This window comes from Nerophis ophidion, linkage group LG21, assembly GCF_033978795.1.
Source record: "Nerophis ophidion isolate RoL-2023_Sa linkage group LG21, RoL_Noph_v1.0, whole genome shotgun sequence".
NCBI lineage: Eukaryota > Metazoa > Chordata > Actinopteri > Syngnathiformes > Syngnathidae > Nerophis > Nerophis ophidion.
Genome location: NC_084631.1, coordinates 25,141,174 through 25,168,903, shown reverse-complemented (window position 1 = coordinate 25,168,903; position 27,730 = coordinate 25,141,174). Strand labels below are relative to the sequence as shown.

The window sequence follows — 27,730 nt, the reverse complement described above, 5'->3', positions numbered from 1 at the left end:
AAAAGAAGACAGAAGGAAAGGAAGAAAAATTTAAAGAAAGAAGCAGAAGAAGAAGACAGAAAAGACGACAATGAGGATGACGACAACGAAGAGGAAGACGATGAAGAAGAGAATGAATAAGACAAAGAAAAAAAGAAGAAGAAAGGGAAAAAGAAGAAGAAGAAGGAGAAGAAGAAGAAAGAGAAAAAGAAGAAGCAGGATAAGAAAGAGAAGGAGAAGAAGACGACGAAGAATAAGAAAGAGAAGAAGAAGGAAGAGAACAAAAATGAGGAAACGAAAGAGAAGGAGTAGAAGAAGAAATAGAAAGAGAAGAATAAGACAAAGAAGAAGAAGTAGAAGAAGAAGAAGACAAAGAAGAAAAAGACGAAGACGACGACATGGAATGTGACACATTCCATGTTTTTTTCCATGGACCAAGCATACAGGTTTGTGCATGTCGCTCTTCTTTTTCTTCTGCTGTTGTTTCCGTCATTCACGGACAAGCAAATGAAAAGGAGACACTGAGCATGTGCAGTCCATCCATCTGCCCAAACATTGAACAAGGAACAGAGGAACGAGTTTTCTATTCGATGTTTGAATTCCCGTCTTCGATTTTCAAAGTTACTGATAAATTCGGATAACGGATCATGGATAATGATCTGTTTTTGTTTTTTTTATTGTCAAACTAAAAAAACCACTTGTACACGAACCCTTAATGTCTGTCTTCTTCGTCTTTGTCGCCTTCTTCTTTTTTGTCTGCTTTATCTTCTCCTCTGTCTTATTCTTTTCTGTCTTCTTCTTCGTCTTTGTCGTCTTCATCCTCTCCTTTTTTGTCCTCTTCTTCTCTCCTTTTTCTTTTTCTTCTTCTTTGTCATTTTCTTCTTCTTCATCGTCTTCTTTTTTTCGTTTTCTCCTTTTTCTTCTTCGTCTTTTTTCGTCTTCTTTTTCTCATTCCTCTTCTTCTCCTTCTGTTACTTTTGGCTGACGGCACTGCATTAAATCAGTAGCTCCGTCTGCCTTAAACAGACTCAGCAGCACCACCTGCCGTTGTAGCGTGCGAATTACAGATGCTGCCGGTGAGAAACGAAGATTCGCGCGCGTGGAACAAAAATGAACTTGAAGAAAACGTTTTTTCTACTAACGAATCATTTGGGTGTTTGTGGAACATTTTTGTGTGTTTACGGAGTTTTAGCAGTAATTTTGCTCTATAGGTTGAGCAATGCTCTGGTCGATCGACAAACTCGCAAGACAAAGGCAACCGTTCAAGGACCCGCGAAGGCTGCCGGTCATGGTGGCTAGATTGAGGCCACACAGACTTTGGCAATCTCAGAATGAATTGCAAATTGGATAACATCTCGGAGAAGCTTCACGTACAGCAAGGCGAAATTATGATCCATTTGAGAGCCAGAATGGACAACGAATGGATACAAGACAATTGGAATGTGTTTTTGTCTGAACAAATAATTTTTAACTGCAATTCAACTCCCTCTGCGTTGGCAAGGCTGGGCAGTGAACACTTTAGTGAGACAAGTGCAGCTGAGGACGCTTTGAATCCCTCCCCCTTCTTCAAGAACACATGGGTTGTTGTCTCTCTTCACGGACACCAAGTGGAGCGACCTCCAGCCTTATGGACAAAACATACAGAGTAATAACATAATTAAACACCGCCCCCAGCCCCACCCCACGGGAAATTTTTAAATGAATCGCAGTTCGGACTTGGACTATTATAAAATCAATTAGTAAACAGCAATAATTGATTCATGCATTTGTAAATAAAGTAATGCAGACAGTTCTAAAATGTGTCATGACTGCAGTGAGCCACCTAACCTCCTTTATTATAGAGCACTTATGTTTTTATGATAGAGCACTTATGTTCCAGTTTTGCATACATTTAAATGAATTTAATATATGTGGGAATAAATTGTACTGTTTCTTATAAAAATGCACTGTTTTCTTTAAGTTACATGTAAGAAACACTTATTTAGTGAAACGAAAAGAAACGTAAAACTGCATCAATAAACAAATAAAATATGCATCAATAATCGATATTTAATCGAATCGTGAAAAGCCCAAAGATTCCCATCTCCAATATATATTCCTTGAATGTGCAGCATTAATTTATATGACCCACTGCAAACAACCTTCCCTAGTCATAGTGCAACCCCCCCTCAAAAAAACAAAACAACCAACACAAAATGTCAACAGACATGATCATTGAGCTGAAAAATGTCCATTTTAAATTACACCCATTGAAAACAAGGTAAAAGTCAAACTTTTCACATACTCTTAATTTCCAATTGCAATAATTATAATAATACAATATCTACACATGTATGGGCTATAGTTTTATATATATACATACACATACATACACACACATATATATATATATATATATATACATATATATATATATATATATATACATATGTATATACACGTAAATACATACATATACAAACCCTGTTTCCATATGAGTTGGGAAATTGTGTTAGATGTAAATATAAACAGAATACAATGATTTGCAAATCCTTTTCAACCCATATTCAATTAAATGAACTACAAAGACAAGATATTTGATGTTCAAACTCATAAACTTGTTTTTTTTGGGGCAAATAATCGTTAACTTAGAATTTCATGGCTGCAACACATGCCAAAGTAGTTGGGAAAGGGCATGTTCACCACTGTGTTACATCACCTTTTCTTTTAACAACACTCAATAAACGTTTGGGAACTGAGGAGACTTATTGCTGAAGCTTTGAAAGTGGAATTATTTCCCATTCTTGTTTCATGTAGAGCTTCAGTCGTTCAACATTCCGGGGTCTCCGCTGTTGTATTTTACGCTTCATTATGCGCCACATATTTTCGATGGGAGACAGGTCTGGAGTCCAGGCAGGCCAGGAAAGTACTCACACTCTTTTTTTTACGAAGCCACGCTGTTGTAACACGTGCTGAATGTGGCTTGGCATTGTCTTGCTGAAATAAGCAGGGGCGTCCATGAAAAAGACGGCGCATATGTTGTTCGAAAACCTATATGTACCTTTCAGCATTAATGGTGCCTTCACAGATGTGTAAGTTACCCGTGCCTTGGGCACTAATGCACCCCCATACCATCACAGATGCTGGCTTTTGAACTTTGCGTCGATAACAGTCTGGGTGGTACTCTGCCCTTTTGGTCCGGATGACACGATGTCGAATCTTTCCAAAAACAATTTGAAATGTGGACTCGTCAGACCACAGAACACTTTTCCACTTTGCATCACTCCATCTTAGATGATCTCGGGCCCAGAGAAGCCGGCGGCATTTCTGGATGTTGTTGATAAATGGCTTTCGCTTTGCATAGTAGAGCTTTAACATGCACTTACAGATGTAGCGAAGAACTGTATTTAGTGACAGTGGTTTTCTGAAGTGTTCCTCAGCCCATGTGGTGATATCCTTTAGAGACTGATGTCAGTTTTTGATACAGTGCCGTCTGAGGGATCGAAGGTCACGGTCATTCAATGTTGGTTTCCGGCCATGCCTCTTACGTGGAGTGATTTCTCCAGATTCTCTGAACCTTTTTATGATACTATGGACCGTAGATGTTGAAATCCCTTAATTTTTTGCAATTGCACTTTGAGAAACGCTGTTTTTAAACTGTTTGACTATTTGCTCACGCAGTTGTGGACAAAGGAGTGTACCTCGCCCCACGCTTTCTTGTGAAAGACTGAGCATTTTTTGGGAAGCTGTTTTTATACCCAATCATGGCACCCACCTGTCCCAAATTAGCCTGCACACCTGTGGGATGTTCCAAATAAGTGTTTGATGGGCATTCCTTAACTTTATCAGTATTTATTGCCACCTTTCCCAACTTCTTTGTCACGTGTTGCTGGCATCAAATTCTAAAGTTAATGATTATTTGCAAAAAAAAAAAAATGTTTATCAGTTTGAACATCAAATATGTTGTCTTTGGAGCATATTCAACTGAATATGGGTTAAAAATGATTTGCAAATCATTGTATTTCGTTTATATTTACATCTAACACAATTTCCCAACTCATATGGAAACGGGGTTTGTACATACATACATACATGTATATACATATATATATATATATATATATATATATATATATATATATATATATATATATATATATATATATAGATATATATATAGATATATAAATATATATAATATACATATATACTGTATATATATATGAGAAACCTGAATCTCTGGTGACCATGTGGTACTCACTGCAGTTGTCCGTGACCGACGAAACATCGAGCGCAACTTCCTGTCCGGCGGACAGGCAGGTCAACTTCTGGTTGTCCAGGTCGGCGCGACCGTTCCGCTGCCAGTGTTGCAGCCAGTGGAGGTCACACGAGCAAAGCAAAGGGTTGTCCTCCAAGACCCTGGCAATGGGCGCAAAGACATTTTTATTTTGTCAAATTCGACGCCTTAAGACACCATAATGGACGCCACTTTTCCTTTGCCTGAAAATAAAAGCTGATCAAATGTCACAGCTGCTTCATGAAAAGTGGGCCGTCAATCACGCTGCTATAGGTGCTCTCGCTCTTTGTCCCCCCCCGTTAAAAAGCTGGTGAGGTTCCACGCGCTCAAGTGCGGAGCGAATAAAAAGCTCTCTGACTGAGTTTAACCTTTATGTCAGTACTTTGTGTTTCTTTTTGACGTGCTTAAGGTGTGCGTGCATTTGAAATTATAGCCATTGTTGCTTTTGAACGAGTGGCAATGAGTCAGCCTGTAGGTTCGACATCAAAAATATATTCTTAGTGGAATAAGATTGATACATTCACAAAAATATGAACACAATTAGCATTATTATATTGTTGACTACTCCTGATGTCGAATCCATCTTGTTAAAAAAACGCCATCGGGAGGTTGCCTACAGCCACAGCTGTTAATGCTAATGCTAATTAAAGGCCGACTTATTTGCTTAAGTAAATGATATAAACATTAGGGCTGTGAATCTTTGGGTGCAGCATGATTCAATTCGATTGAGAATTAACTCTCAATTAAAAATCAACAATTTTTTTTTTTTATTAAATTTTTATTAACATCCAGCATCAGACATTCCTATACATTACATCATATTTACATACATCATATATATATTGTCTGCCCTAAATGTCAAAATATATCCATCCATCCATCATCTTCCGCTTATCCGAGGTCGGGTCGCGGGGGCAACAGCCTAAGCAGGGAAACCCAGACTTCCCTCTCCCCAGACACTTCGTCTAGCTCTTCCCGGGGGATCCCGAGGCGTTCCCAGGCCAGCCGGGAGACATAGTCTTCCCAATGTGTCCTGGGTCTTCCCCGTGGCCTCCTACCGGTTGGACGTGCCCTAAACACCTCCCTCGGGAGGCGTTCGGGTGGCATCCTGACCAGATGCCCAAACCACCTCATCTGGCTCCTCTCGATGTGGAGGAGCAGCGGCTTTACTTTGAGTTCCTCCCGGATGGCAGAGCTTCTCACCCTATCTCTAAGCAAGTAGGCGCCAAGGACAGGGGTGGGGATAATACACAACGTCGCTAAAAGCTAGTACCAAACAGAAAATAAAATCCAGATTTTTTTAATTTTCGATTACCATTTAGATTTATGGGTAAAAAGACAACATAGGGGTGGGAGTTGTTGACGTCATCATTTTATTTCAACAAAATCAACTAATAATAAAAAGGCTAAAGAAACATTATTTATATATTTGAAGACAAATATTTGCGTCTTCATTCATTTTTTTGGTATCAACTTTTTCTTCTAACATTAAAAGCCTGATCTACTAATATCCAAATAGCACCGTGTGCAAAAATATAAAATAGTGTATATTAGGGCTGCGAATCTTTGGGTGTCCCACGATTCGATTCAATATCGATTCTTGGGGTCACGATTCGATAATATATTGATTTTTTTCGATTCGATTCGATTCCCGATTTAAAAATGATATTTTTCCGATTCAAAACGATTCTGTATTCATTCAATACATAGGATTTCAGCAGGATCTACCCCAGTCTGCTGACATGCAAGCAGAGTAGTAGATTTAAAAAAACATTTTTTTTTATAATTGTAAAGGACAATGTTTTATCAACTGATTGCAATAATGTAAATTTGTTTTAACTATTTAGCGAACCAAAAATATGACTTATTTTATCTTTGTGAAAATATTGGACACAGTGTGTTGTCAAGCTTATGAGATGTGATACAAAAGTGTAAGCACTCTGACACTATTTCTATTTTTATTTTTATAAATGTCTAATGATAATGTCAATGAGGGATTTTTAATCACTGCTATGCTGAAATTATAACTAATTTTCATACTGTTGTTGATAATATTAATTTTTGTTTCACTACTTTTGGTTTGTTCTGTGTCGTGTTTGTGTCTCCTCTCAATTGCTCTGTTTATTGCAGTTCTGAGTGTTGCTGGGTCAGGTTTGGTTTTGGAATTGGATTGCATTGTTTTGGTATTGCTATGTAGTGGTTTGCTGGATTGATAAAAAAATATATATATATAATAATAATAATACATTTAAAAAAATAGATTTATCTAAAAATGAGAATCGATTCTGAATCGCACAACGTATTCGATTCGATTCGTATTCGAATCGATTGTTTCCCACACCCCTAGTGTATACTAATAGTGGGCGTGTTATCTACTAAGACTGTGTGTAAAATGTATAAAATTGCTGCAGATCGCCTTATTTAAATTAGGATTGTGCGTGTACTATGTGGCTTTCACCATGGAGACACTCATTGACTGCACATTCATGTTATCAACTTCGCACCTGTGGTGTTTTGTTACATTTTCAAACTGGCAATACTAGCATGTATCACTTTTTTGGGGATTTATTTTGAGCGTACAAGCTCTATCACCTTGACCGCTATACAGTCAGTGATCAGATCAACGTTTACGTCAATACAAAAAACCAGTGAGGAGACTCTGACCGGTGGTCTTGCTGGCAAATTTCACTCCAAAATACCGCCTGAAAGAACTTTAGATCAAACTAAATATTGTATTTAAAATACAGCTTGAAATAACTTTAGATAAAACAAAATAATTTATTTAAAATACATCCTGAAATAACTTTAGATAAAAGTAAATATATTAAAAATAAGTCCTGAAAGAACTTTAGATCACACTAAATATTATATTTAAAATACATCCCAAAAGAACTTTAGATAAAACAAAGCATATTTAAAATACATTCTGATAGAATGTTCGATACAACAAAATATTATATTTAAAATACATACTGAAAGAACTTTAAATAAAAGTAAATATTACATTTAAAATACATCATAAAAGAACTTTAGATAAAACAAAATATATTAAAAATATATTCTGAAAGAACGTTTGATAAAACAAAATACTCTATTTAGAATACATCCTGAAATAACTTTAAATGAAAGTAAATATTACATTTAAAATACATCCTTAAAGAACTTTACATAAGACTAAATATTATATTTTGAATTCATCCTGAAAGAACTTTAGATAAAACTAAATTGTATATTTAAAATACATCCTAAAATAACTTTAGATAAAACAACATATTGTATTTAAAATACATCCTGAAAGAACTTTACATGAAACAAAATATATTTAAAATACATCCTGAAATAACTTTAAATAAAAGTAAATATTATTTTGAAAATACATCTTAAAGAACTTTAAATACAATTAAATTTTATATTCAAAATACATCCTAAAAGAACTTTGGATAAAACATGTTTTTATTTAAAAAAAAAAACATCCTGAAAGAACTTTAGATAAAACTATATTTTATATTTAAAATACATCCCGAAAGAACCTGAGATAAAACTAAATAGTGTTTTTAAAATACAGCCTGAAAGAACTTTAGATAAAACTGTTGGCAAGTTTTGTGCAAATGAATGACATGCATTCAAATAAAACATAAAAATTGCATTTGTGTACAAATATTGAGGTCTTTTTTTAAGCAACATTTTATGATACAAGCGAGTATACACCTGTGATTAGTCATGATAATCCAAATTCCTAAATGTGATTAATCCGATTAAGGAAATTAATCATTCAACATCTTTAATCGGTATATATCATTTTTTACTTTAAACGCTTACATTTACAATCCCTCAATTATACGTTTTTGTAAATTTTTTGATCGATGACAGTTAAAAACAAACCCCCAAAAAAGTGTTATTCGTGTCAAAATTGCAAAAATGTTTTTGCAACATTATACCGGACAATTCCACAAACTTTATGGCTGGCTCACATCGTGGTCACGTACGACCGCCAGACACTTCTGGATGTGGACATATCGGGCCGTTTTGGACTGATAGACGCGTGCGTGCTAAACATGCTAACTAGCATGGGAATACGTCGGCGGCTACATCCAGCAGCCTGTGAAGCAGCGGAGTCTAGTAGCAGCGGGGGCCGTCCACGGAGCAGACGCCAGCGGTGGGATCGGAAACGCGGATGCCGAGCGGGGCTAAAAACAAAGCAGAAGGCTAATCCCCACAGAACACCACTTTCCTCCATCCCGAAGACGGATTTAGATGGAAAATGCGAGACTACTGGTCTGGGTAAGGAGTCAGTTAAATTAGAACAAGTTTTTTCTGCTTTGAGTGTTTCAGAGTTGGACATGTGTTTTACTGAGGTGGCTAACTATGATGCGTGCAGTTTATCAAAGCAACAAACAAACAATCGGAAAATCCCCGTTACTGAGGTGGCTAACCATGATGCGTGCAGTTTATCAAAGCAACAAACAAACAATCGGAAAATCCCCGTTACTGAGGTGGCTAACCATGATGTGTGCAGTTTATCAAAGCAACAAAAAAACAATCGGAAAATCCCCGTTACTGAGGTGGCTAACCATGATGCGTGCAGTTTATCAAAGCAACAAACAAACAATCGGAAAATTCCTGTCGTATCAATTCCTAGATATGGTCGTAACTATACTAAATGCACTGGGCATAATAAACACAACATTATTAATATTGCTACTATGGATAATTTGATCAAAAACTCCCTAAAACAGCCCACTACCTATAATATAGGTTTTTTAAACATAAGATCATTGTCTCCTAAAACGTTGTTAGTTAATGATATTATCAGAGACAACAATCTTAACGTCATCGGTCTCAGCGAAACCTGGCTTAAACCAAACGACTTTTTTGCGCTAAATGAGGCATGTCCTCCTAACTTTACACATGCGCATATTGCCCCTCCGCTCAAAAGGGGGGGGGGGGGGGTCGCACTAATATACAACGAAAACTTTAACCTTAGTCCTAACATAAATAATAAATATAAATCGTTTGAGGTGCTTACTATGAGGTCTGTCACAACACTGCCTCTACACCTGGCTGTTATCTACCGCCCCCCCAGGGCCCTATTCGGACTTTATCAATGAATTCTCAGAGTTCGTTGCTGATCTAGTGACACACGCCGATAATATAATCATAATGGGGGACTTTAATATCCATATGAATACCCCATCGGACCCACCGTGCGTAGCGCTCCAGACTGTAATTGATAGCTGTGGTCTCACACAAATAATAAATGAACCCACGCATCGCAACGGTAATACGATAGACCCAGTGCTTGTCAGGGGCATCACCGTTTCCAAAGTTACGATACTCCCGTATACTAAAGTATTGTCCGATCATTACCTTACAAAATTCGAGGTTCAGACGCATGTTCGTCAAACTAATAATAATAATAACTGCTATAGCAGCCGCAACATTAATACAGCCACAACGACAACTCTTGCTGACCTACTGCCCTCGGTAATGGCACCATTCCCAAAGTATGTGGGCTCTATTGATAACCTCACTAACAACTTTAACGACACCCTGCGCGAAACCATTGATAACATAGCACCGCTAAAGTTAAAAAAGGCTCCAAAAAAGCGCACCCCGTGGTTTACAGAAGAAACTAGAGCTCAGAAATTATTATGTAGAAAGCTGGAACGCAAATGGCGCACGACTAAACTTGAGGTGCACCATCAAGCATGGAGTGATGGTTTAATAACTTATAAACGCATGCTTACCTTAGCTAAAGCTAAATATTACTCAAATCTCATCCACCGTAATAAAAACGATCCTAAATTTTTGTTTAGTACGGTAGCATCGCTAACCCAACAAGGGACTCCTTCCAGTAGCTCAACCCACTCAGCTGATGACTTTATGCAATTCTTTAGTAAGAAAATTGAAGTCATTAGAAAGGAGATTAAAGACAATGCGTCCCAGCTACAACGGGGTTCTATTAACACTGACACGATTGTATATACGGCGGATACTGCCCTCCAAAATAGTTTCTCTCGTTTTGAGGAAATAACATTAGAGGAATTGTTACAACGTGTAAATGGAATAAAACAGACAACATGTTTACTTGACCCTCTTCCTGGGAAACTGATCAAGGAGCCCTGCACTCTTCAGCATCTACATGCTGCCGCTAGGTGACATCATACGCAAATACGGTATTAGCTTTCACTGTTATGCTGATGACACCCAACTCTACATGCCCCTAAAGCTGACCAACACGCCGGATTGTAGTCAGCTGGAGGCGTGTCTTAATGAAATTAAACAATGGATGTCCGCTAACTTTTTGCAACTCAACGCCAAAAAAACGGAAATGCTGATTATCGGTCCTGCTAGACACCGAACTCTATTTAATAATACAACTCTAACATTTGACAACCAAACAATTATACAAGGCGACACGGTAAAGAATCTGGGTATTATCTTCGACCCAACTCTCTCCTTTGAGGCACACATTAAAAGCGTTACTAAAACGGCCTTCTTTCATCTCCGTAACATCGCTAAAATTCGCTCCATTCTGTCCACTAAAGACGCTGAGATCATTATCCATGCGTTTGTTACGTCTCGCCTCGACTACTGTAACGTATTATTTTCGGGTCTCCCCATGTCTAGCATTAAAAGATTACAGTTGGTACAAAATGCGGCTGCTAGACTTTTGACAAGAACAAGAAAGTTTGATCACATTACGCCTGTACTGGCTCACCTGCACTGGCTTCCTGTGCACTTAAGATGTGACTTTAAGGTTTTACTACTTACGTATAAAATACTACACGGTCTAGCTCCATCTTATCTTGCCGATTGTATTGTACCATATGTCCCGGCAAGAAATCTGCGTTCAAAGGACTCCGGCTTATTAGTGATTCCCAAAGCCCAAAAAAAGTCTGCGGGCTATAGAGCATTTTCCGTTCGGGCTCCAGTACTCTGGAATACCCTCCCGGTAACAGTTCGCGATGCCACCTCAGTAAAAGCATTTAAGTCTCACCTTAAAACTCATTTGTATACTCTAGCCTTTAAATAGACTCCCTTTTTAGACCAGTTGATCTGCCGTTTCTTTTATTTTTCTTCTATGTCCCACTCTCCCGTGTGGAGGGGGTCCGGTCCGAACCGGTGGCCATGTACTGCTCGCCTGTGTATCGGCTGGGGACATCTCTGCGCTGCTGGTCCGCCTCCGCTTGGGATGGTTTCCTGCTGGCTCCGCTGTGAACGGGACTCTCGCTGCTGTGTCTTGGATCCTCTTTGGACTGGACTCTCGCGACTGTGTTGTATCCATTGTGGATTGAACTTTCACAGTATCATGTTAGACCCGCTCGACATCCATTGCTTTCCTCCTCTCTAAGGTTCTCATAGTCATCATTGTCACCGACGTCCCACTGGGTCATTATTGTCACCAATTTCCCACTGGGTGTGAGTTTTCCTTGCCCTTATGTGGGCCTACCGAGGATGTCGTGGTGGTCTGTGCAGCCCTTTGAGACACTAGTGATTTAGGGCTATATAAGTAAACATTGATTGATTGATTGACACCTGTTAGCTTTTTTATTCAGATTTGTATTGTTATTTTGATGTAATGTAATTTTTTACAGAAAACACACTTTGGACTCCGCCTGCCCTGGACGGACATCCAGTCTTGCTGTACAACAGAGGTGTCAAAATCAAATACAGAGTGGGACAAAATTTTAAACGGAACTAAGCTGCGGGCCAAGGTTGAACAAATTAACCTTTTAATAGGGACCCAAACAAGTTTTGCATTAAATATTGAACAAGCAAGGCTTATATAACTTTAGTGACATGCAAAATCCAGTTTCAAATAATAATAATAATAATAATTAAAAGAATATCAATGGCATATCAAATACAATTTAAATAAAAATGTTATGTCTTTTTTTCTATTTGCAATCTTCTGAGGTAAATATCACATTTTTTCCACAGGCTAATAATAAATTTTAAAATAAAATAACAATAATGAATGAACCAAACATTCGAGCCTTGAAGTAGCAAGAGAAAATGCGTGAATAAAACGTTAATTATTGGTCAGTTTGCTGGAAGTTTCCCGGAAGAGTTAGTGCTGCAAGGGGTTCTGGGTATTTGTTCTGTTGTGTTACGGTGGGGATGTTCACCAGAAATGTGTTTGTCATTCTTGTTTGGTGTGGGTTCACAGTGTGGCGCATATTTGTAACAGTGCTAAAGTTGTTTATACGGCCACCCTCAGTGTGACCTGTATGGCTGTTGACCAAGTATGCTTTGCATTCACTTGTGTGTGTAAAAGCCACAAATATTTTGTGACAAGCTGTTAGTATGGAGGAAAAGCGGACGTGACGACAGGTTGCAGAGAACGCTAAAGGCAGTGCCTTAAATGCACGCCCCCAATATAGTTGTCCAGGTGGAAATCGGTAGAAATTCGGGAGAGTGGTTGCCCCGGGAGATTTTCGGGAGTGGCACTGAACTTTGGGAGTCTACCGGGAAAATTAGGAGGGTTGGCAAGTATGAGGATTAGCGGTAAATGCGGTGTTACAGCGTCTCCGAAGCTGTATAACACCGGCGGGCCAGCTCTAATGCTAAATTGATATTGCCTCAAGGGCCAAACTAAATTACACGGCGGGCCAGAGTTTGACACCCACGCAGTACAACATAAAACAATGCATCCAGTGGAAATAAATGGAGAATAGTTGGATGTTTCTTGAATAAAATAGAGTGACTCACAGGTTGAGCAGAGGTAGAAAATGAAACACCCTCCAGGAGATGTGCTCCAGAGAGTTTGAGGCCAGGTTCCTGCAAGAAAAAAGCATAATCAGCCAAATGAGTAAATGTTAAATAATGACATGAAATAATTTGTGTTGGTAACAACAAGGATGGTTTTGTGCGGCCGCGCTGAGACGTTCCACCCCAACAGTGAAGACACCTGCGGCTGGAGTCTTCTTCGTGGGAAAGCAGAACTCGTTCCAAATGGACCGGGATCAATGATCTCAACACACATTGTGGTCGTTTGCTCAACACACTAGAGCCACAAGCACCCCCTGAAAACACACTTTCACACGAGTACTACTTCATCTTTTATCCTGCAGCGGCGGTCAGGAAGTATGAAAACGGCTCACACCTCAAACTTAAAAGACATAAGTTAGCCGAGAGACAACTGAATATTCGACTAGACGGCAACAGAAACATACCACTTTTTCACCTAAGATACCGATATTGGAGCCTTGATTAATAGCTGATAATGACATTTGTGTATCCTTGCACTATGCCAGGGGTCACCAACACAGTGCCCGCGGGCATCAGGTAGCCCGTAAGGACCAGATGAGTCGCCCGCTGGCCTGTTCTAAAAATAGCTCAAATAGCAGCACTTACCAGTGAGCTGTCTCTATTTTTTTTATTTTTTTTATTTACTAGCAAGCTGGTCCCGCTTTGCTTGACATGTTTAATTCTAAAAGAGACAAAACTCAAATAGAATTTGAAAATCCAAGAAAATATTTTAAAGACTAGAGCTTCACTTGTTTAAATAAATTCTTTTTTTTTTTAACTTTGCTTCTTATAACTTTCAGAAAGACAATTATAGGATTTTTAAACATATACCGTATTTCCTTGAATTGCCGCAGGGCATATAGTATGCGCCTGCCTTGAATTACTGCCGAGTCAAACTCACTTCGCAAAATAATTAGCGCATGCTTAGTATTACTGCCTGGTCAAACTCGTGACATCACAAGTGACACTTCCCCTGTCATCATTTTCAAAATGGAGGAGGCTGATTTCAATACCGGTAATTTGAAATCGCATAAAGGGAAGAAGATTAAGAGCTATTCAGTAGGACTTAAGGTCCAAGCTCTTACATCACACTCAAATTTTTACTGCATGCCTTTGGTAAGTGCCGAAGTGAGAAGAGGTTTTAAAATAACTAGCCAAGCTTACTTTTAAAGCATGCCTTTGGTAAGCACAGCATTGAGAAGAGAGTTTTAAATTAATTAGCGGCCCGGCGGCAATTCAAGGAAATACGGTATACCTTTTTACCTTTTAAATTCCTTCTTCTTCATTCCTGACAATTTAAATCAAGTATTTTTATTTTATTTTTTTATTGGAAAGAATAATAAATACATTTTAATTTAATTCTTCATTTTAGCTTCTGTTTTTTTGACGAAGAATATTTGTGAAATATTTCTTCAAACTTATTATGATTAGAATTTAAAAAAAATATTCTGGCAAATCTAGAAAATGTTTAGAATCAAATTTAAACCTTATTTCAGAATGGATTTTAACCTATTTAAAAAATGTCACCAAAATTCTAAAATGAATCTTAATCAGGAAATAATACCTAATGATGTTCCATAAATTCTTTTTTTAATTTTTTCAATCAATCAATCAATCAATGTTTATTTATATAGCCCCAAATCACAAATGTCTCAAAGGACTGCACAAATCATTACGACTACAACATCCTCGGAAGAACTCACAAAAGGGCAAGGAAAACTCACAACCGGTGGGCAGGGAGAATTCACATCCTGTGGGACGCCAGTGACAATGCTGACTATGAGAAACCTTGGAGAGGACCTCAGATGTGGGCAACCCCCCCCTCTAGGGGACCGAAAGCAATGGATGTCGAGCGGGTCTAACATGATACTGTGAAAGTTCAATCCATAGTGGCTCCAACACAGCCGCGAGAGTCCAGTTCAAGCGGATCCAAGACAGCAGCGAGAGTCCCGTCCACAGGAAACCATCTCAAGCGGAGTCGGATCAGCAGCGTAGAGATGTCCCCAACCGATACACAGGCGAGCGGTCCATCCTGGGTCCCAACGAGCGGTCCATCCTGGGTCTCGACTCTGGACATCCAGTACTTCATCCATGGTCATCAAAAAGATTCGAATTAGCTAGTTTTTCTCTTCATTTTTTTTGGTTGAATTTTGAATTTTAAAGAGTCGAAATTGAGGAAAACCTATTTTTCCAAATTTAATTTTCATTTTTTTCGTGTTTTCTCCTCTTTTAAACCATTTAATTAAGTGTTTTTTTCATCATTTAATCCCTACAAAAAAACCTTCCGTAAAAGGAAAAAAATATACGACGGAATGACAGACAGAAATACCCTTTTTTTTAATATATATATATAGATGTATTTATTAAAGGTAAATTGAGCAAATTGGCTATTTCTGGAAATTTATTTAAGTGTGTATCAAACTGATAGCCCTTCGCATTAATCAGTACCAAAGAAGTAGCTCTTGGTTTCTAAAAGGTTGGTGACCCCTGCTCTATGCCATTACAAAGTATCTCAGTGAACCATTGTCTCCACTGAGTTGCTTCATAGGTTCTATCCCCCCTCCAAATTAATTTGCCCCCCCCCCCCCCCCCCCAAACTGAGCCTACTCCCTCAATCCCACCTTATAGTCACTGTATAAAGAATCACGCGTCTCGCTTCGAACTGTGCACGCCTTATGTAATACTTTGCTGTGAATGTAGCCTGGCCTTCTGAAATGCTACAACTTTCAAATAAATATACAAAACCCAAAACCAGTGAAGTTGGCACGTTGTGTAAATCGTCAATAAAAACAGAATACAATTATTTGCAAATCCTTTTCAACCTACATTCAATTGAATAGACTCCAAAGACAAAGGGCAGCGGCCGTGGCTGTGGACGAGGCTAAGCAGACGGTGTGGGAGCAGTTCGGGGAATCCGTGGAGAAAGACTATCGGGCGGCACCGAAGCTGTTCTGGAAGACCATACAGCAAACCTCAGGAGGGGGAAGCAGGGAACCATCCAAGCTTTGTACAGCATGGATGGGACTCTGCTGACTTCAAGTGAGGAAGTTGTAGGGCGTTGGAAAGAGCACTTTGAGGAACTCTATCTAACCAAACTACATCAGACACACCCGCCCTGAAAGGAGCATTGATTGATTGATACTTCTCAGAGCCTGAAGATGATGGGGGATCGACGTCGATCTCTCGGAGTGAAGTCACTGAGGTAGTTAGACAACTCCACAGTGGCAAAGCTCCGGGGGTTGACAAGGTTCGTCCAGAAATGCTGAAGGCTCTGGGTGTTGAGGGGCTGTCTTGGTAGTTAGACCTTTTCAACGTTGCGTACAAGTCTGGGACAGTGGGAGTGGCAGACTGGGGTGGTGGTTCCCCTATTCAAAAAGCGTAACCAGGCGGTGTGTGCTAATTACAGGGTATCACACTACTCAGCCTCCCTGGGAAAGTTAACACCAAGTACTGGAAATGAGGATCCTGCCGATAGTTGAACCTCAGAATCAAGAGGAGCAATGTGGATTCCGTCCTGGTCGTGGAACGACTGACCAGCTCTTTACTCTTGCAGGAATCTTGAAGAAGGCCTGCAAGTATGCCTATCCAGTCTACATGTGCTTTGTGGATTTGGAGAATGCATATGACCAGATCCCGGACAGATCCTGTGGGACGTGCTTAGGGATTACAGGGTGAGGGGGACCCTGCTGAGGGCCATCCAATCGCTGTACAACCAAAGCGAGAGTTGGATGTAGGTCGGATCCGTTTCCAGTGGGGGTTGGTCTCCGCCTGAGCTTTGCTCTGTCACCTATTCTGTTTGTGATTTTCATGGACAGGATTTCTAGGCAGAGTCATGACCATGGCGAAGAGGGTATACGTCTCTGGGGGCTAATGGTTGCGTCACTGCTGTTTGCAGATGATGTAGTCCTGATGGCACCATCGGTTCGTGACCTTCAGCTCTCACTGGATTGGTTCGCAGCAGAGTGTTCAGCGGCTGGAATGAGGATCAGCATCTCCAAATCTGAGGCCATGGTTCACAGCAGGAAACCGATGGTTTGTACAGTCCAGGTAGAGAACAAGACTCTGTCCCAGTTGGAGGAGTTTAAGTATCTTGGGCTCTTGTTCACGAGTGAGGGAAAGATGGAGAATGAAATCAATGAGAGAATCGGAGCAGCTGGGGCAGTATCGCAGTCTCTCTGCCGCAATGTTGTGACGAAACAAGAGCTGAGCCAGAAGGCAAAGCTTTCGGTCTACAGAGCTATCTATATTCCTACTCTCACCTATGGTCATGAAGTGTGGGTCATGACCGAAAGAATAAGATCATGGACACAAGTGGCCGAAATGAGTTTCCTCAGAAGGGTGGCTGGCATCTCCCTTAGAAATGGGGTGAGAAGTTCAGTCACCCGAGAGAGACTTTGATCAGCTGTTTTACTGCCGTGTTATGAAACCGTTTTGGAACAATCAAGGTGTGGAAATAAACATTTATTGAATATTTATGTGTAAATAACTAATTTCACAACGTATATGTATCTCCGGCTTATACTCTGGTGCAGCTAATAGATGGATTTTTATTCTCCTTTTCTATAATAAGTGCGGCTTATATACCGGTGCGCTCTATAGTCTGCAAAGTACAGTTAAGTATTTTAAGCATTACTGTCATTAAGTGATCAACTACTATAGTAACACCGCAGCGATAGATACATGCCGTGTATCCTGCCTGGAAACCCCTTGGGCCGATGGAATGTCATCAGAGTGGTTCTTGGAGGGTCCTGGCATGGCCCGGTTGTAAATGAACCTCCCTCCTAAGACCACAACAAGCCTCGCTGAGGGGGCCATCCATACAAGACATATTCCCTCTGCCAGGGAAGGCCAAAAGTTCAATGGTTTGTTGTGCTTGCTCCCAAAAGTTGGTGTGGAGACAGCCGAGCCACCGGGGGTTATCCATTACCTTCTCCGCTTGCTCGCAGAGGGAGCGCCAGGAGCGGGAATAGCGTGGATCATAACATCATCACAAGATCTGAACAACACGAGGGAAGGCTCACAAATACATCTGTCACCGAGAAGCACTCGGACCCCACCCCAAAACCATCCAGTCCAACCCCTCCCTGCAAATTATTGATTAAGCGATAATGGACCCTGAGTGGAGTGTATTTATTATGCATCAGTCGTCAATAATCCGGCAAAGTAAGTGAGTAAAAGGTGACTGGTGGGCGTCCTCTCCGATTTTTTTTCAAGCTCGACGCCCAAATCGTACAAACGGCTCTTAAACTTGAACGCATCGCTCATTTAAAACGAGTCAGGCGTCCTCTTAAACATTTGTCACGTCACAAAATCAATGCGCGACGACTCTGCAGCGTCTTAAAAGCTAAGAGGGTCAAGTTTCATCAATTATTCTGCCAACACAATGCAATAAGATCCTACAAAAGCGCAACAAATGATATTAGCTCATGACACGTAATACGCCTGACCCGGTTTGAAACAGCGTATAGACATGTCACATGACCCTGACACCATAAACACAACAAATTCTTCAAACAAGCGTAGATGATTAATTTTGTTTAATTTTCTATTGTTGCATGGATTTTTTTTCGATTGGGTATTAGCAGAGGTGGGTAGAGTAGCCAGAAATTGTACTCAAGTAAGAGTACTGTTACTTCAGAGATTTATCCATCCATCCATCCATTTTCTACCGCTTATTCCCTTTTGGGGTTAGAGATTTATTACTCAAGTAAAAGTAAGGAGTAGTCACCCAAATATTTACTTGAGTAAAAGTAAAAAGTATGTTGTCAAAAAACTACTCAAGTACTGAGTAACTGATGAGTAACCTGTTCGTTTAATGATTCCAGCAACAAATAATGCACAAAAACATAAACATAGCAATGAGCAAATTCAGAGCCAGGAATATCTCTTAAGCAACTAAAACAATATTATATATTAAATAATAATAGATTAAAATAAAATAAAAATTTGCCAAATTGAGCCACAATAACTTAACAGCACCTAAGGCTCAGTAGGCATTCATTGATTGATTGATTGATTGATTGAAACTTGTATTAGTAGATTGCATAGTACAGTACATATTCCGTACAATTGACCACTAAATGGTAATTTATATTTATTTATTTTGCCATTTTTGTTGACATGTTAAAGGTGTTTTAATGAATATACATGCATGTTTAACATATAGATTCCTATCTTTCATGAAGACAAGAATATAAGTTGGTGTATTACCTGATTCTGATGACTTGCATTGATTGGAATCAGACAGTATTGCTGATAACGTCCCAGTTTTCAAATGGAGGAGAAATAAAGTTCCTCCTTCCTGTCTAATACCACATTACAGTTGTTGGTTTTTGGCATCTTATTTGTCCAGCTTCCATATTCGTTTTTATACACTTTACAAGAAATACATTGGCGGAAAACTCCGTAGCTTGATAGTTTGTTTGCGCTGGCTTTCGGAGACTCTTATTTTGTTAGCGCAGGCGCGATGGAGCGGCACTTTTATTGTGAAGACAGGAACTGTGCGATCAGTCTTTAGGCTTTTGACGGGAAGTACGGTTGAAATAAAAAGTGTCTTTTTTCCTTTACACTTTTGATTGATTGGTTGATTGATTGAAACTTTTATTAGTAGATTCCACAGTACAGTACATATTCCATACAATTGACCACTAAATGGTAACACCCCAATAAGTTTTTTAACATGTCGGGTTCTACGTGTGACGGTCACGTGACCACCTGGCTCTGTTTCATTGGTCTAACGTCACCAGTGACTGCATGTGATTGGTGAAACGCAAGCATGCGTAGTTTCTACTTTGAATGCGTGTCTGACAAAATAAAAAAAAACAAAGCGTGCATTAACAGATCGATTAAAAAAAAAGTAGCGACCTGATTGCAGATAAATGGAGCGGAGTAAAAGTAGCGTTTCTTCTCTATAAATATACTCAAGTAAAAGTAAAAGTATGTTGCATAAAAACTACTCTTAGAAGTACAATTTATCCCAAAAGTTACTCAAGTAGATGTAACGGAGTAAATGTAGCGCATTACTACCCACCTCTGGGTATTAGTAACATTCCTTATGTTGTTAATGGGGCTCTACCATTTACCGGTACTTTATGAATTATAAAAGGTACTATATTGCCATTGAAAAATATCTGTACTTTTTTTTCCAATAGACATGATGGCACGCCGTGGTGACATTGCTGTTAAAGGGGAACATTATCACAATTTCATAACGGTTAAAACCAATAAAAATCAGTTCCCTGTGGCTTATTTTATTTTTCGAAGTTTTTAAAAAAATTTCACCCTTCATAGAATATCCTGAAAAAAGGCTTTCAAAGTGCCTGATTTTCGCTATCTGTGAAGCCACCGTCCATTTTCCTGTGACATCATCCAGTGATGCCAATACAAACAAACATGGCGGATAGCATAGCAAGATATAGCGACATTAGCTCGGATTTCAGCGGTTTAAGCGATTTAACAGATTACGCATGTATTGAAACGGATGTTTGGAGTATGGAGGCAGAGAGCGAAAACTAAATTGAAGAAGAAACTGAAGCTATTGAGCAAATTGCTATTGATGCTTTTCGGCCATGTCTGCCTTAGCGTCGCCGGTAAAATGTGCAGACCAAACGAGGGACTTTCACATCTTGTGACACTGGAGCAACTTAAATTTGTCGATTGTTAAGGGTTTGTTTGGCATTAAATGTGGGTGGAGGGAAACACTGGATGCAAATATAGCTACAAATCTACATACAGCTAGTCTAAATAGCATGTTAGCATCGATTAGCTGGCAGTCATCCCGCGATCAAATATGTCTGATTAGCACATAAGTCAATAACATCAACAAAACTCATCTTTGAGATTTCGTTGACTTTATCGTTGGAAATGCATCTGCAGGATATCCATACATCTCTGTGGCATGTCTGCCTTAGCATCCATGGTAAAATGTGCAGACCAAACGAGGGACTTTCGCATCTTGTGACACTGGAGCAACGTAAATCTGTCGATTGGTAAGTGTTTGTTTGGCATTAAATGTGTGTGGAGGGAAAGGCTGGATGCAAATATAGCTACAAATGTACACACAGCTAGCTTAAACAGCATGTTAGCATCGATTAGCATGCCATGCTAATCGATGCACATTATATGTAAATCAACTTGAATCTGTCCCTGATCGTGTTGTTACACCCTCCGACAACACACCGACGAGGCATGATGTCTCCAAGGTATGGAAAACTGTCGAAAAAACGGAAAATAACAGAGCTGATTTGACTCGATGTCTATAATGTGTTTGAGAAAATGGCGGTTGACTACCTAGGTGACGTCACGTTGTGATGTCATCGCTCCGAGAGCAAATTATAGAAAGGTGTTTAATTTGCCAAAATTCGCCCATTTAGAGTTCGGAAATCGGTTAAAAAAATATATGGTCTTTGTTCTGCAACATCAAGGTATATATTGACGCTTACATAGGTCTGGTGATAATGTTCCCCTTTCATATGAGCCGAGACGCATGTGACTCAACACACACACACAAAGCACTTGAAAGCAGAAACAGTGTGGAGACAGAAGAGAGAGAACGGGCGAATTTTGTCTTAAAAACTAACAATCAAATTGAAGCTATGAACAATGAAGCGCCGTTCTGAAAGTGGTGCTTTAAAACAGTGGTCTCCAACCACAAGTCCGAGGACCGGTACCGGTCCATGATGCATTTGCTACCGGGCCATAGAGAAACATTCAATAAATATTAAATGACTGCATTTTTTTCCAACTTAACTTTGGCCTGTCCCACCAGACCAGGGGTGTCAAACTTGTTTTCATTGAGGGCCTATGAATTTAAATATTAAAAACTGATTTTACGTAAAGAGTTGGCTTAGTTGCCAGTAAAATATTTTTGTGTAAAATATATGATGTTTTTTTTTATTATTCTTTTACAACATATTACTGTAAATAGGAATACAATACTGCTGTTTAATTTTATTTTGGCAACTCAAATGCCAGTTTTTTACCATAATAAAATGTAGTACCGTAAAATCATCAACCGTGGATTTTACAGTAAAATAAAAAAAATAAAAATCTAAAAATTTGACAGAATTTTGCTATAAAAAAACAAACATTGGTCGATTTTTCTCAAACTTAAAGTAATATGCTGGAAAAAAAACCTGCCTTAAAATCTATTGGTCATTTTTATAGTGTACAATTGGACGGATAACTTGCTTCGGAATCATAAGTTAAGCAGATATTTAAGTATTTATTTGGACACTTTTTGACTTTGACACTATTCCCCCCCCCTGTCAAACTAGAAAAAAAACCCTAATACCTTTAGTAAGAAAATAAGAAAGTGAAGAGAGAAAATATAAGGGGTTTTATTGTCACATTAATTCCAGGCTTTTGCGGGCTATATAAAATGCGTGCATGGCCAGATCTGGCCCGCGGGCCTTGAGTTTGACACTTGTGCACTAGACACACAAATAAGCTTGTTTATAGATGAACAATAAAACTCCTTATAGCTTTGTGACATGATGCAATGCACATTAATGAACATATCAAATAGAAAAGTGACAGATTGTTGCCAAAGGCTGATTTCCATCTGCATCTCATGGCAAAGAAACAAGCCCACTAATTCAGCGTTATAGTGTAGTAAGTAAATAAACATCCATCCATTTTCTACCGCTTATTCCCTTTCGGGGTCACGGGGGGCGCTGGCGCCAATCTCAGCTACAATCGGGCAGAAGGCGGGGTACACCCTGGACAAGTCGCCACCTCATCGCAGGGCCAACATTCACACTCACATTCACACACTAGGGCCAATTTAGTGTTGCCAATCAACCTATCCCCAGGTGCATGTCTTTGGAAGTGGGAGGAGGCCGGAGTACCCGGAGGGAACCCACGCATTCGCGGGGAGAACATGCAAACTCCACACAGAAAGATCCCGAGCCTGGATTTGAACCCAGGACTGCAGGACCTTCGTATTGTGAGGCAGACGCACTAACTCCTCTGCCACTGTGAAGCCCAAGTAAACAAACAAAGACTCCTAATTTACATATTACAATAACATTCAGGTAATTAAAGGAGACGTAAGCAGTAACATATTGTGTCCTTTATCATTCTATTTTTTCGTCAACATTATGAGGGACAAGCTGTAAAAAAATAATTTTTAATCCACTTGTTCATTTACCTTCACATCGAGAGGAGCCAGATGAGGTGGTTCGGGCATCTGGTCAGGATGCCACCCGAACGCCTCCCTAGGGAGGTGTTTAGGGCACGTCCAACCGGTAGGAGGCCACGGGGAAGACCCAGGACACGTTGGGAAGACTATGTCTCCCGGCTGGCCTGGGAACGCCTCGGGATCCCCCGGGAAGAGCTAGACGAAGTGGCTGGGGAGAGGGAAGTCTGGGTTTCCCTGCTTAGGCTGTTGCCCCCGCGACCCGACCTCGGATAAGCGGAAGATGATGGATGGATGGATGGATGGATGTTCATTTACTGCTAATATCTGGTTATTTTCTCTTTTAACATGTTCTATCTACACTTATGTTAAAATGTAATAATCACTTATTTTTCTGTTTGATACTTTTCATTAGTTTTCGATGATTCCACAACATTGGGTATCAATCCGATACCAAGTAGTTACAGGATCATACATTGCTCATACTCAAAGTCTTCATGTGTACAGAGACATACTTCCTGAGTTTGTAAACATAATATAAATAAATAAAAAAAAACGAAAGATTTTGTGATGCTAAAAAATATTGATGTAATCATAGTAGTATCGACTTGATACGCTCCTGTACTTAGTATCATAACAGTGGATGTCAGGTGTAAATCCGGTACTTTTTAAAGGCGGTATAGTACCGAATATGATTTGTTAATATTACGGTACTATACTAATACTGGTATACCGTAGAACCCTATTCTGTACATATATAAATAGATCTCCTAAAGCAAAACTTGTACATTTGGACTCATTTCATGAATCACACATTAAGATAAAAGGGGATACATATTAGTTTAGCTTATTAATGTGCGCACAGAAAATGTGTCCCCAGTCATAAGTAAAACACAAAATGTTCAGATGATCAAAAGCTTTGATTTTTGTAGAAATGCCACAGGGTATATTAGCAACAACAGCTTTGACAATCAAGGCATGAACTTAACAATCAACATTTAGTATTCTATAACTAATAAGAAGTAATGTGCGCTCTCAAGGTGGGGGATACTATCAATCAATCAATCAATGTTTACTTATATAGCCCTAAATCACTAGTGTCTCAAAGGGCTGCACAAACCACTACGACATCCTCGGTAGGCCCACATAAGGGCAAGGAAAACTCACACCCAGTGGGACATCGGTGACAATAATGACCCAGTGGGACGTCGGTGACAATGATGACTATGAGAACCTTGGAGAGGAGGAAAGCAATGGATGTCGAGCGGGTCTAACATAATACTGTGAAAGTTCAATCCATAATGGATCCAACACAGTCGCGAGAGTCCAGTACAAAGCGGATCCAACACAGCAGCGAGAGTCCCGTTCACAGCGGAGCCAGCAGGAAACCATCCCAAGCGGAGGCGGATCAGCAGCGCAGAGATGTCCCCAGCCGATACACAGGCAAGCAGTACATGGCCACCGGATCGGACCGGACCCCCTCCACAAAGGAGAGTGGGACATATAAGAAAAAGAAAAGAAACGGCAGATCAACGGGTCTAAAAAGGGAGTCTATTTAAAGGCTAGCGTATACAAATTAGTTTTAAGGTGAGACTTAAATGCTTCTACTGAGGTAGCATCTTGAACTGTTACCGGGAGGGCATTCCAGAGTACTGGAGCCCGAAATGAAAAAGCTCTATAGCCCGCAGACTTTTTTTGGGCTTTGGGAATCACTAATAAGCCGGAGTCCTTTGAACGCAGATTTATTGCCGGGACATATGGTACAATACAATCGGCAAGATAGGATGGAGCTAGACCGTGTAGTATTTTATACGTAAGTAGTAAAACCTTAAAGTCACATCTTAAGTGCACAGGAAGCCAGTGCAGGTGAGCCAGTATAGGCATAATATGATCAAACTTTCTTGTTCTTGTCAAAAGTCTAGCAGCCGCGTTTTGTACCAACTGTAATCTTTTAATGCTAGACATGGGGAGACCCGAAAATAATATGTTACAGTAGTCGAGGCGAGACGTAACAAACGCATGGATAATGATCTCAGCGTCTTTAGTGGACAGAATGGAGCGAATTTTAGCGATATTACGGAGATGAAAGAAGGCCGTTTTAGTAACGCTTTTTATGTGTGACTCAAAGGAGAGAGTTGGGTCGAAGATAATACCCAGATTCTTTACCGAGTCGCCTTGTTTAATTGTTTGGTTGTCAAATGTTAGAGTTGTATTATTAAATAGAGGTCGGTGTCTAGCAGGACCGATAATCAGCATTTGCGTTTTTTTGGCGTTGTTATTGCGACATTCAGTGGACACATTTAGAACAGCAGTCTCTTTCATTCAAAAATGTCATCTTATTTTCATACATAGCAAACTCATCTCACGGCCCGGATAGAAGCTGATCGCGGGGCAGGGGCCACATGTACAATTTAAAACAAAGGAACTGATCAACTTGCTTCTCTACAAAAATGACAACATCTCGGGTTCAGGGGAACCTATCTGTCTTGTCGGAACGGTTGTTGCTGGTCACACATGACGGACTCTTGGGAGAACAGAGGTTAAAGTCGGAATCATGATAACAGGACACCTGCTGATTGTAGTAAGTGTTGTACTGTATCAAAAAATTGGAAGGTGCGGGCAACTATTCAAGGTATCCCAAAGCTGCCACAAATGATTGGAGGATGCGGACAGAACTATGGACACTCACATTTTACAATATTGGACCGTCTGCCCTGCAATTTGAGGCGCAGAAATAGACAATTAAGAGGGAAAAGTTGAATTTTCTAACCTTGATTGACTTCAAGATTCCCCTCCTTTGCCACCGCTTGCGGAGCGACTCCAGGCCTCAAACTTAACATACACAGCATGGACCAAGGCTAGATAAGCACACATGCCTCCACCTCCACCCCAACGCTTTTTCCACTGCTTCACCCCCCCCCCCCCTGGTATGGCAAACAACAGAGCAGCGCCCCTTTTGGCTGGCAGCTTCGGACCGGATGCCTGCCCCCTCCCCTCCTGTTGCAAGTCTTGTGATTTCTGTGTAAAAATATGTGTGTGCTTATCAGCTATCAAGTTTTTTTTCTCGACCCCAGTCTGTGCCTACTTCCTCCATAGGACCCCAGTCTGAGATCAACCTTTTTTTACTCATCCTCCCCCAGCGTCTACCTTTTTGGGAGCACCGTAGTGGCGAACCATCCCCATGCCTGTTCTGTCTACCTGTACAATGTTTGTCTAATCTTGAACGGGTTTGTGGTGAAATTAAAAAATGTTTGTACTTGTGTAATGATAGTAATGAGCATACCATAATTGCGTGGCTTTCCGAATAAATATGGACAAACGTTTAAATACAGGAAATGGTGTGGTACTCCAATAAAGTGTTGGCACGCACAACTTCAAGCACGTCGCAATCTACTCAAAATTGACGGCAGACGTATGCGTGGCTTGGCACGGCGAGAACGTGCCCAGGCCACGCCCCCTTATAAATACGTAAATCATACTGAAAGTAGCCATGTGACTGAGAACGGCAAGCGCTGCCTATTGAGGACTCAGCAGGAGGTGCCTCTTTCGCCTGCTACGGAAAACAGCACAGTGGTTAAAAAAAAAAATGTTGTCGGGCATCAGGAACAAAGAAAGTGAAGAAGAAGATGGGTGCACATCGGCAAAACAAATGAGCGTTTGAAAAGCGTAATTTCTGCTGGTGTGTCCCTTTTTATGGGTGTTAGGGTAGAGGAGGCACAGACATCAGCGTGGATCAACGTTAGCTTTATTTTTCAACTAACGCTTACGTAAATACGCCACTGTGTCATTTATTGCCATTTAACAATCACTAATTCTTCGGAATCAAAATATATATCCATACATATAGCCTATTAATTCTGTCTGGAAACCCCTGAGGCTGACGAAATGTCATCAGATGGGTTCTTCGAGCTGAGTGGACCCTACAAGACATATGCCACTCAACGAAATTACTCTTTAACAAACGTAATCAATTATTAAAGAATGTGATTATCACATTTCCTTTATTGTTTAAACCTTCAAATATCTGAGGTGTGCAAGTTAGGAGATTTTTCATAAGAGCAGAGTGCCCTGAGTGTGGTCCTTCCAAAGGCAAAGCCTGTTGCCAATTGTCGTGACGTCAGTTAGGTCCCAGAGAGGATAGCATTAGTTAAAGGCCTACTGAAATGAGATTTTCTTATTTAAACGGGGATAGCAGGTCCATTCTGTGTCTTACTTGATCATTTAGCGATATTGCCATATTTTTGCTGAAAGGATTTAGTAAAAAACACAGACAATAAAGTTCTCAACAATTGGTCGCTAATAAGAAAGCCTTTGCCTTTACCGGAAGTAGCAGACGATGTGCGTGTGACGTCACGGCTTGTAGGGCTCCTCACAACCTCACATTGTTTACAATCATGGCCACCAGCAGCTAGAGCGATTCGGACCGAGAAAGCGACCTTCCGTAAAAGGAAAAAAAATGTACGACGGAATGACAGACAGAAATACCAATTTTTTAATATATATATATATATATATATATATATATATATATATATATATATATGTATATTTATTAAAGATAAATTGAGCAAATTGGCTATTTC

At 40.0% G+C, this 27,730-nt stretch overlaps 1 protein-coding gene across 3 annotated transcripts in view; it reads right to left on the bottom strand.

Moving 5' to 3' along the window:
- Window positions 1-27,730, bottom strand: part of ntrk1 (neurotrophic tyrosine kinase, receptor, type 1) — a 279,190-nt gene that overhangs the window by 70,921 nt on the left and 180,539 nt on the right. For all 3 annotated transcript variants that reach the window (XM_061882335.1, XM_061882336.1, XM_061882337.1), the window contains 2 exons: window positions 12,971-13,039; window positions 4,220-4,377 (listed from right to left, as the gene is read on the bottom strand). In XM_061882335.1, coding sequence (XP_061738319.1) covers window positions 4,220-4,377; window positions 12,971-13,039 — 227 coding nt within the window. The remainder of the gene's footprint in view (window positions 1-4,219; window positions 4,378-12,970; window positions 13,040-27,730) is intronic.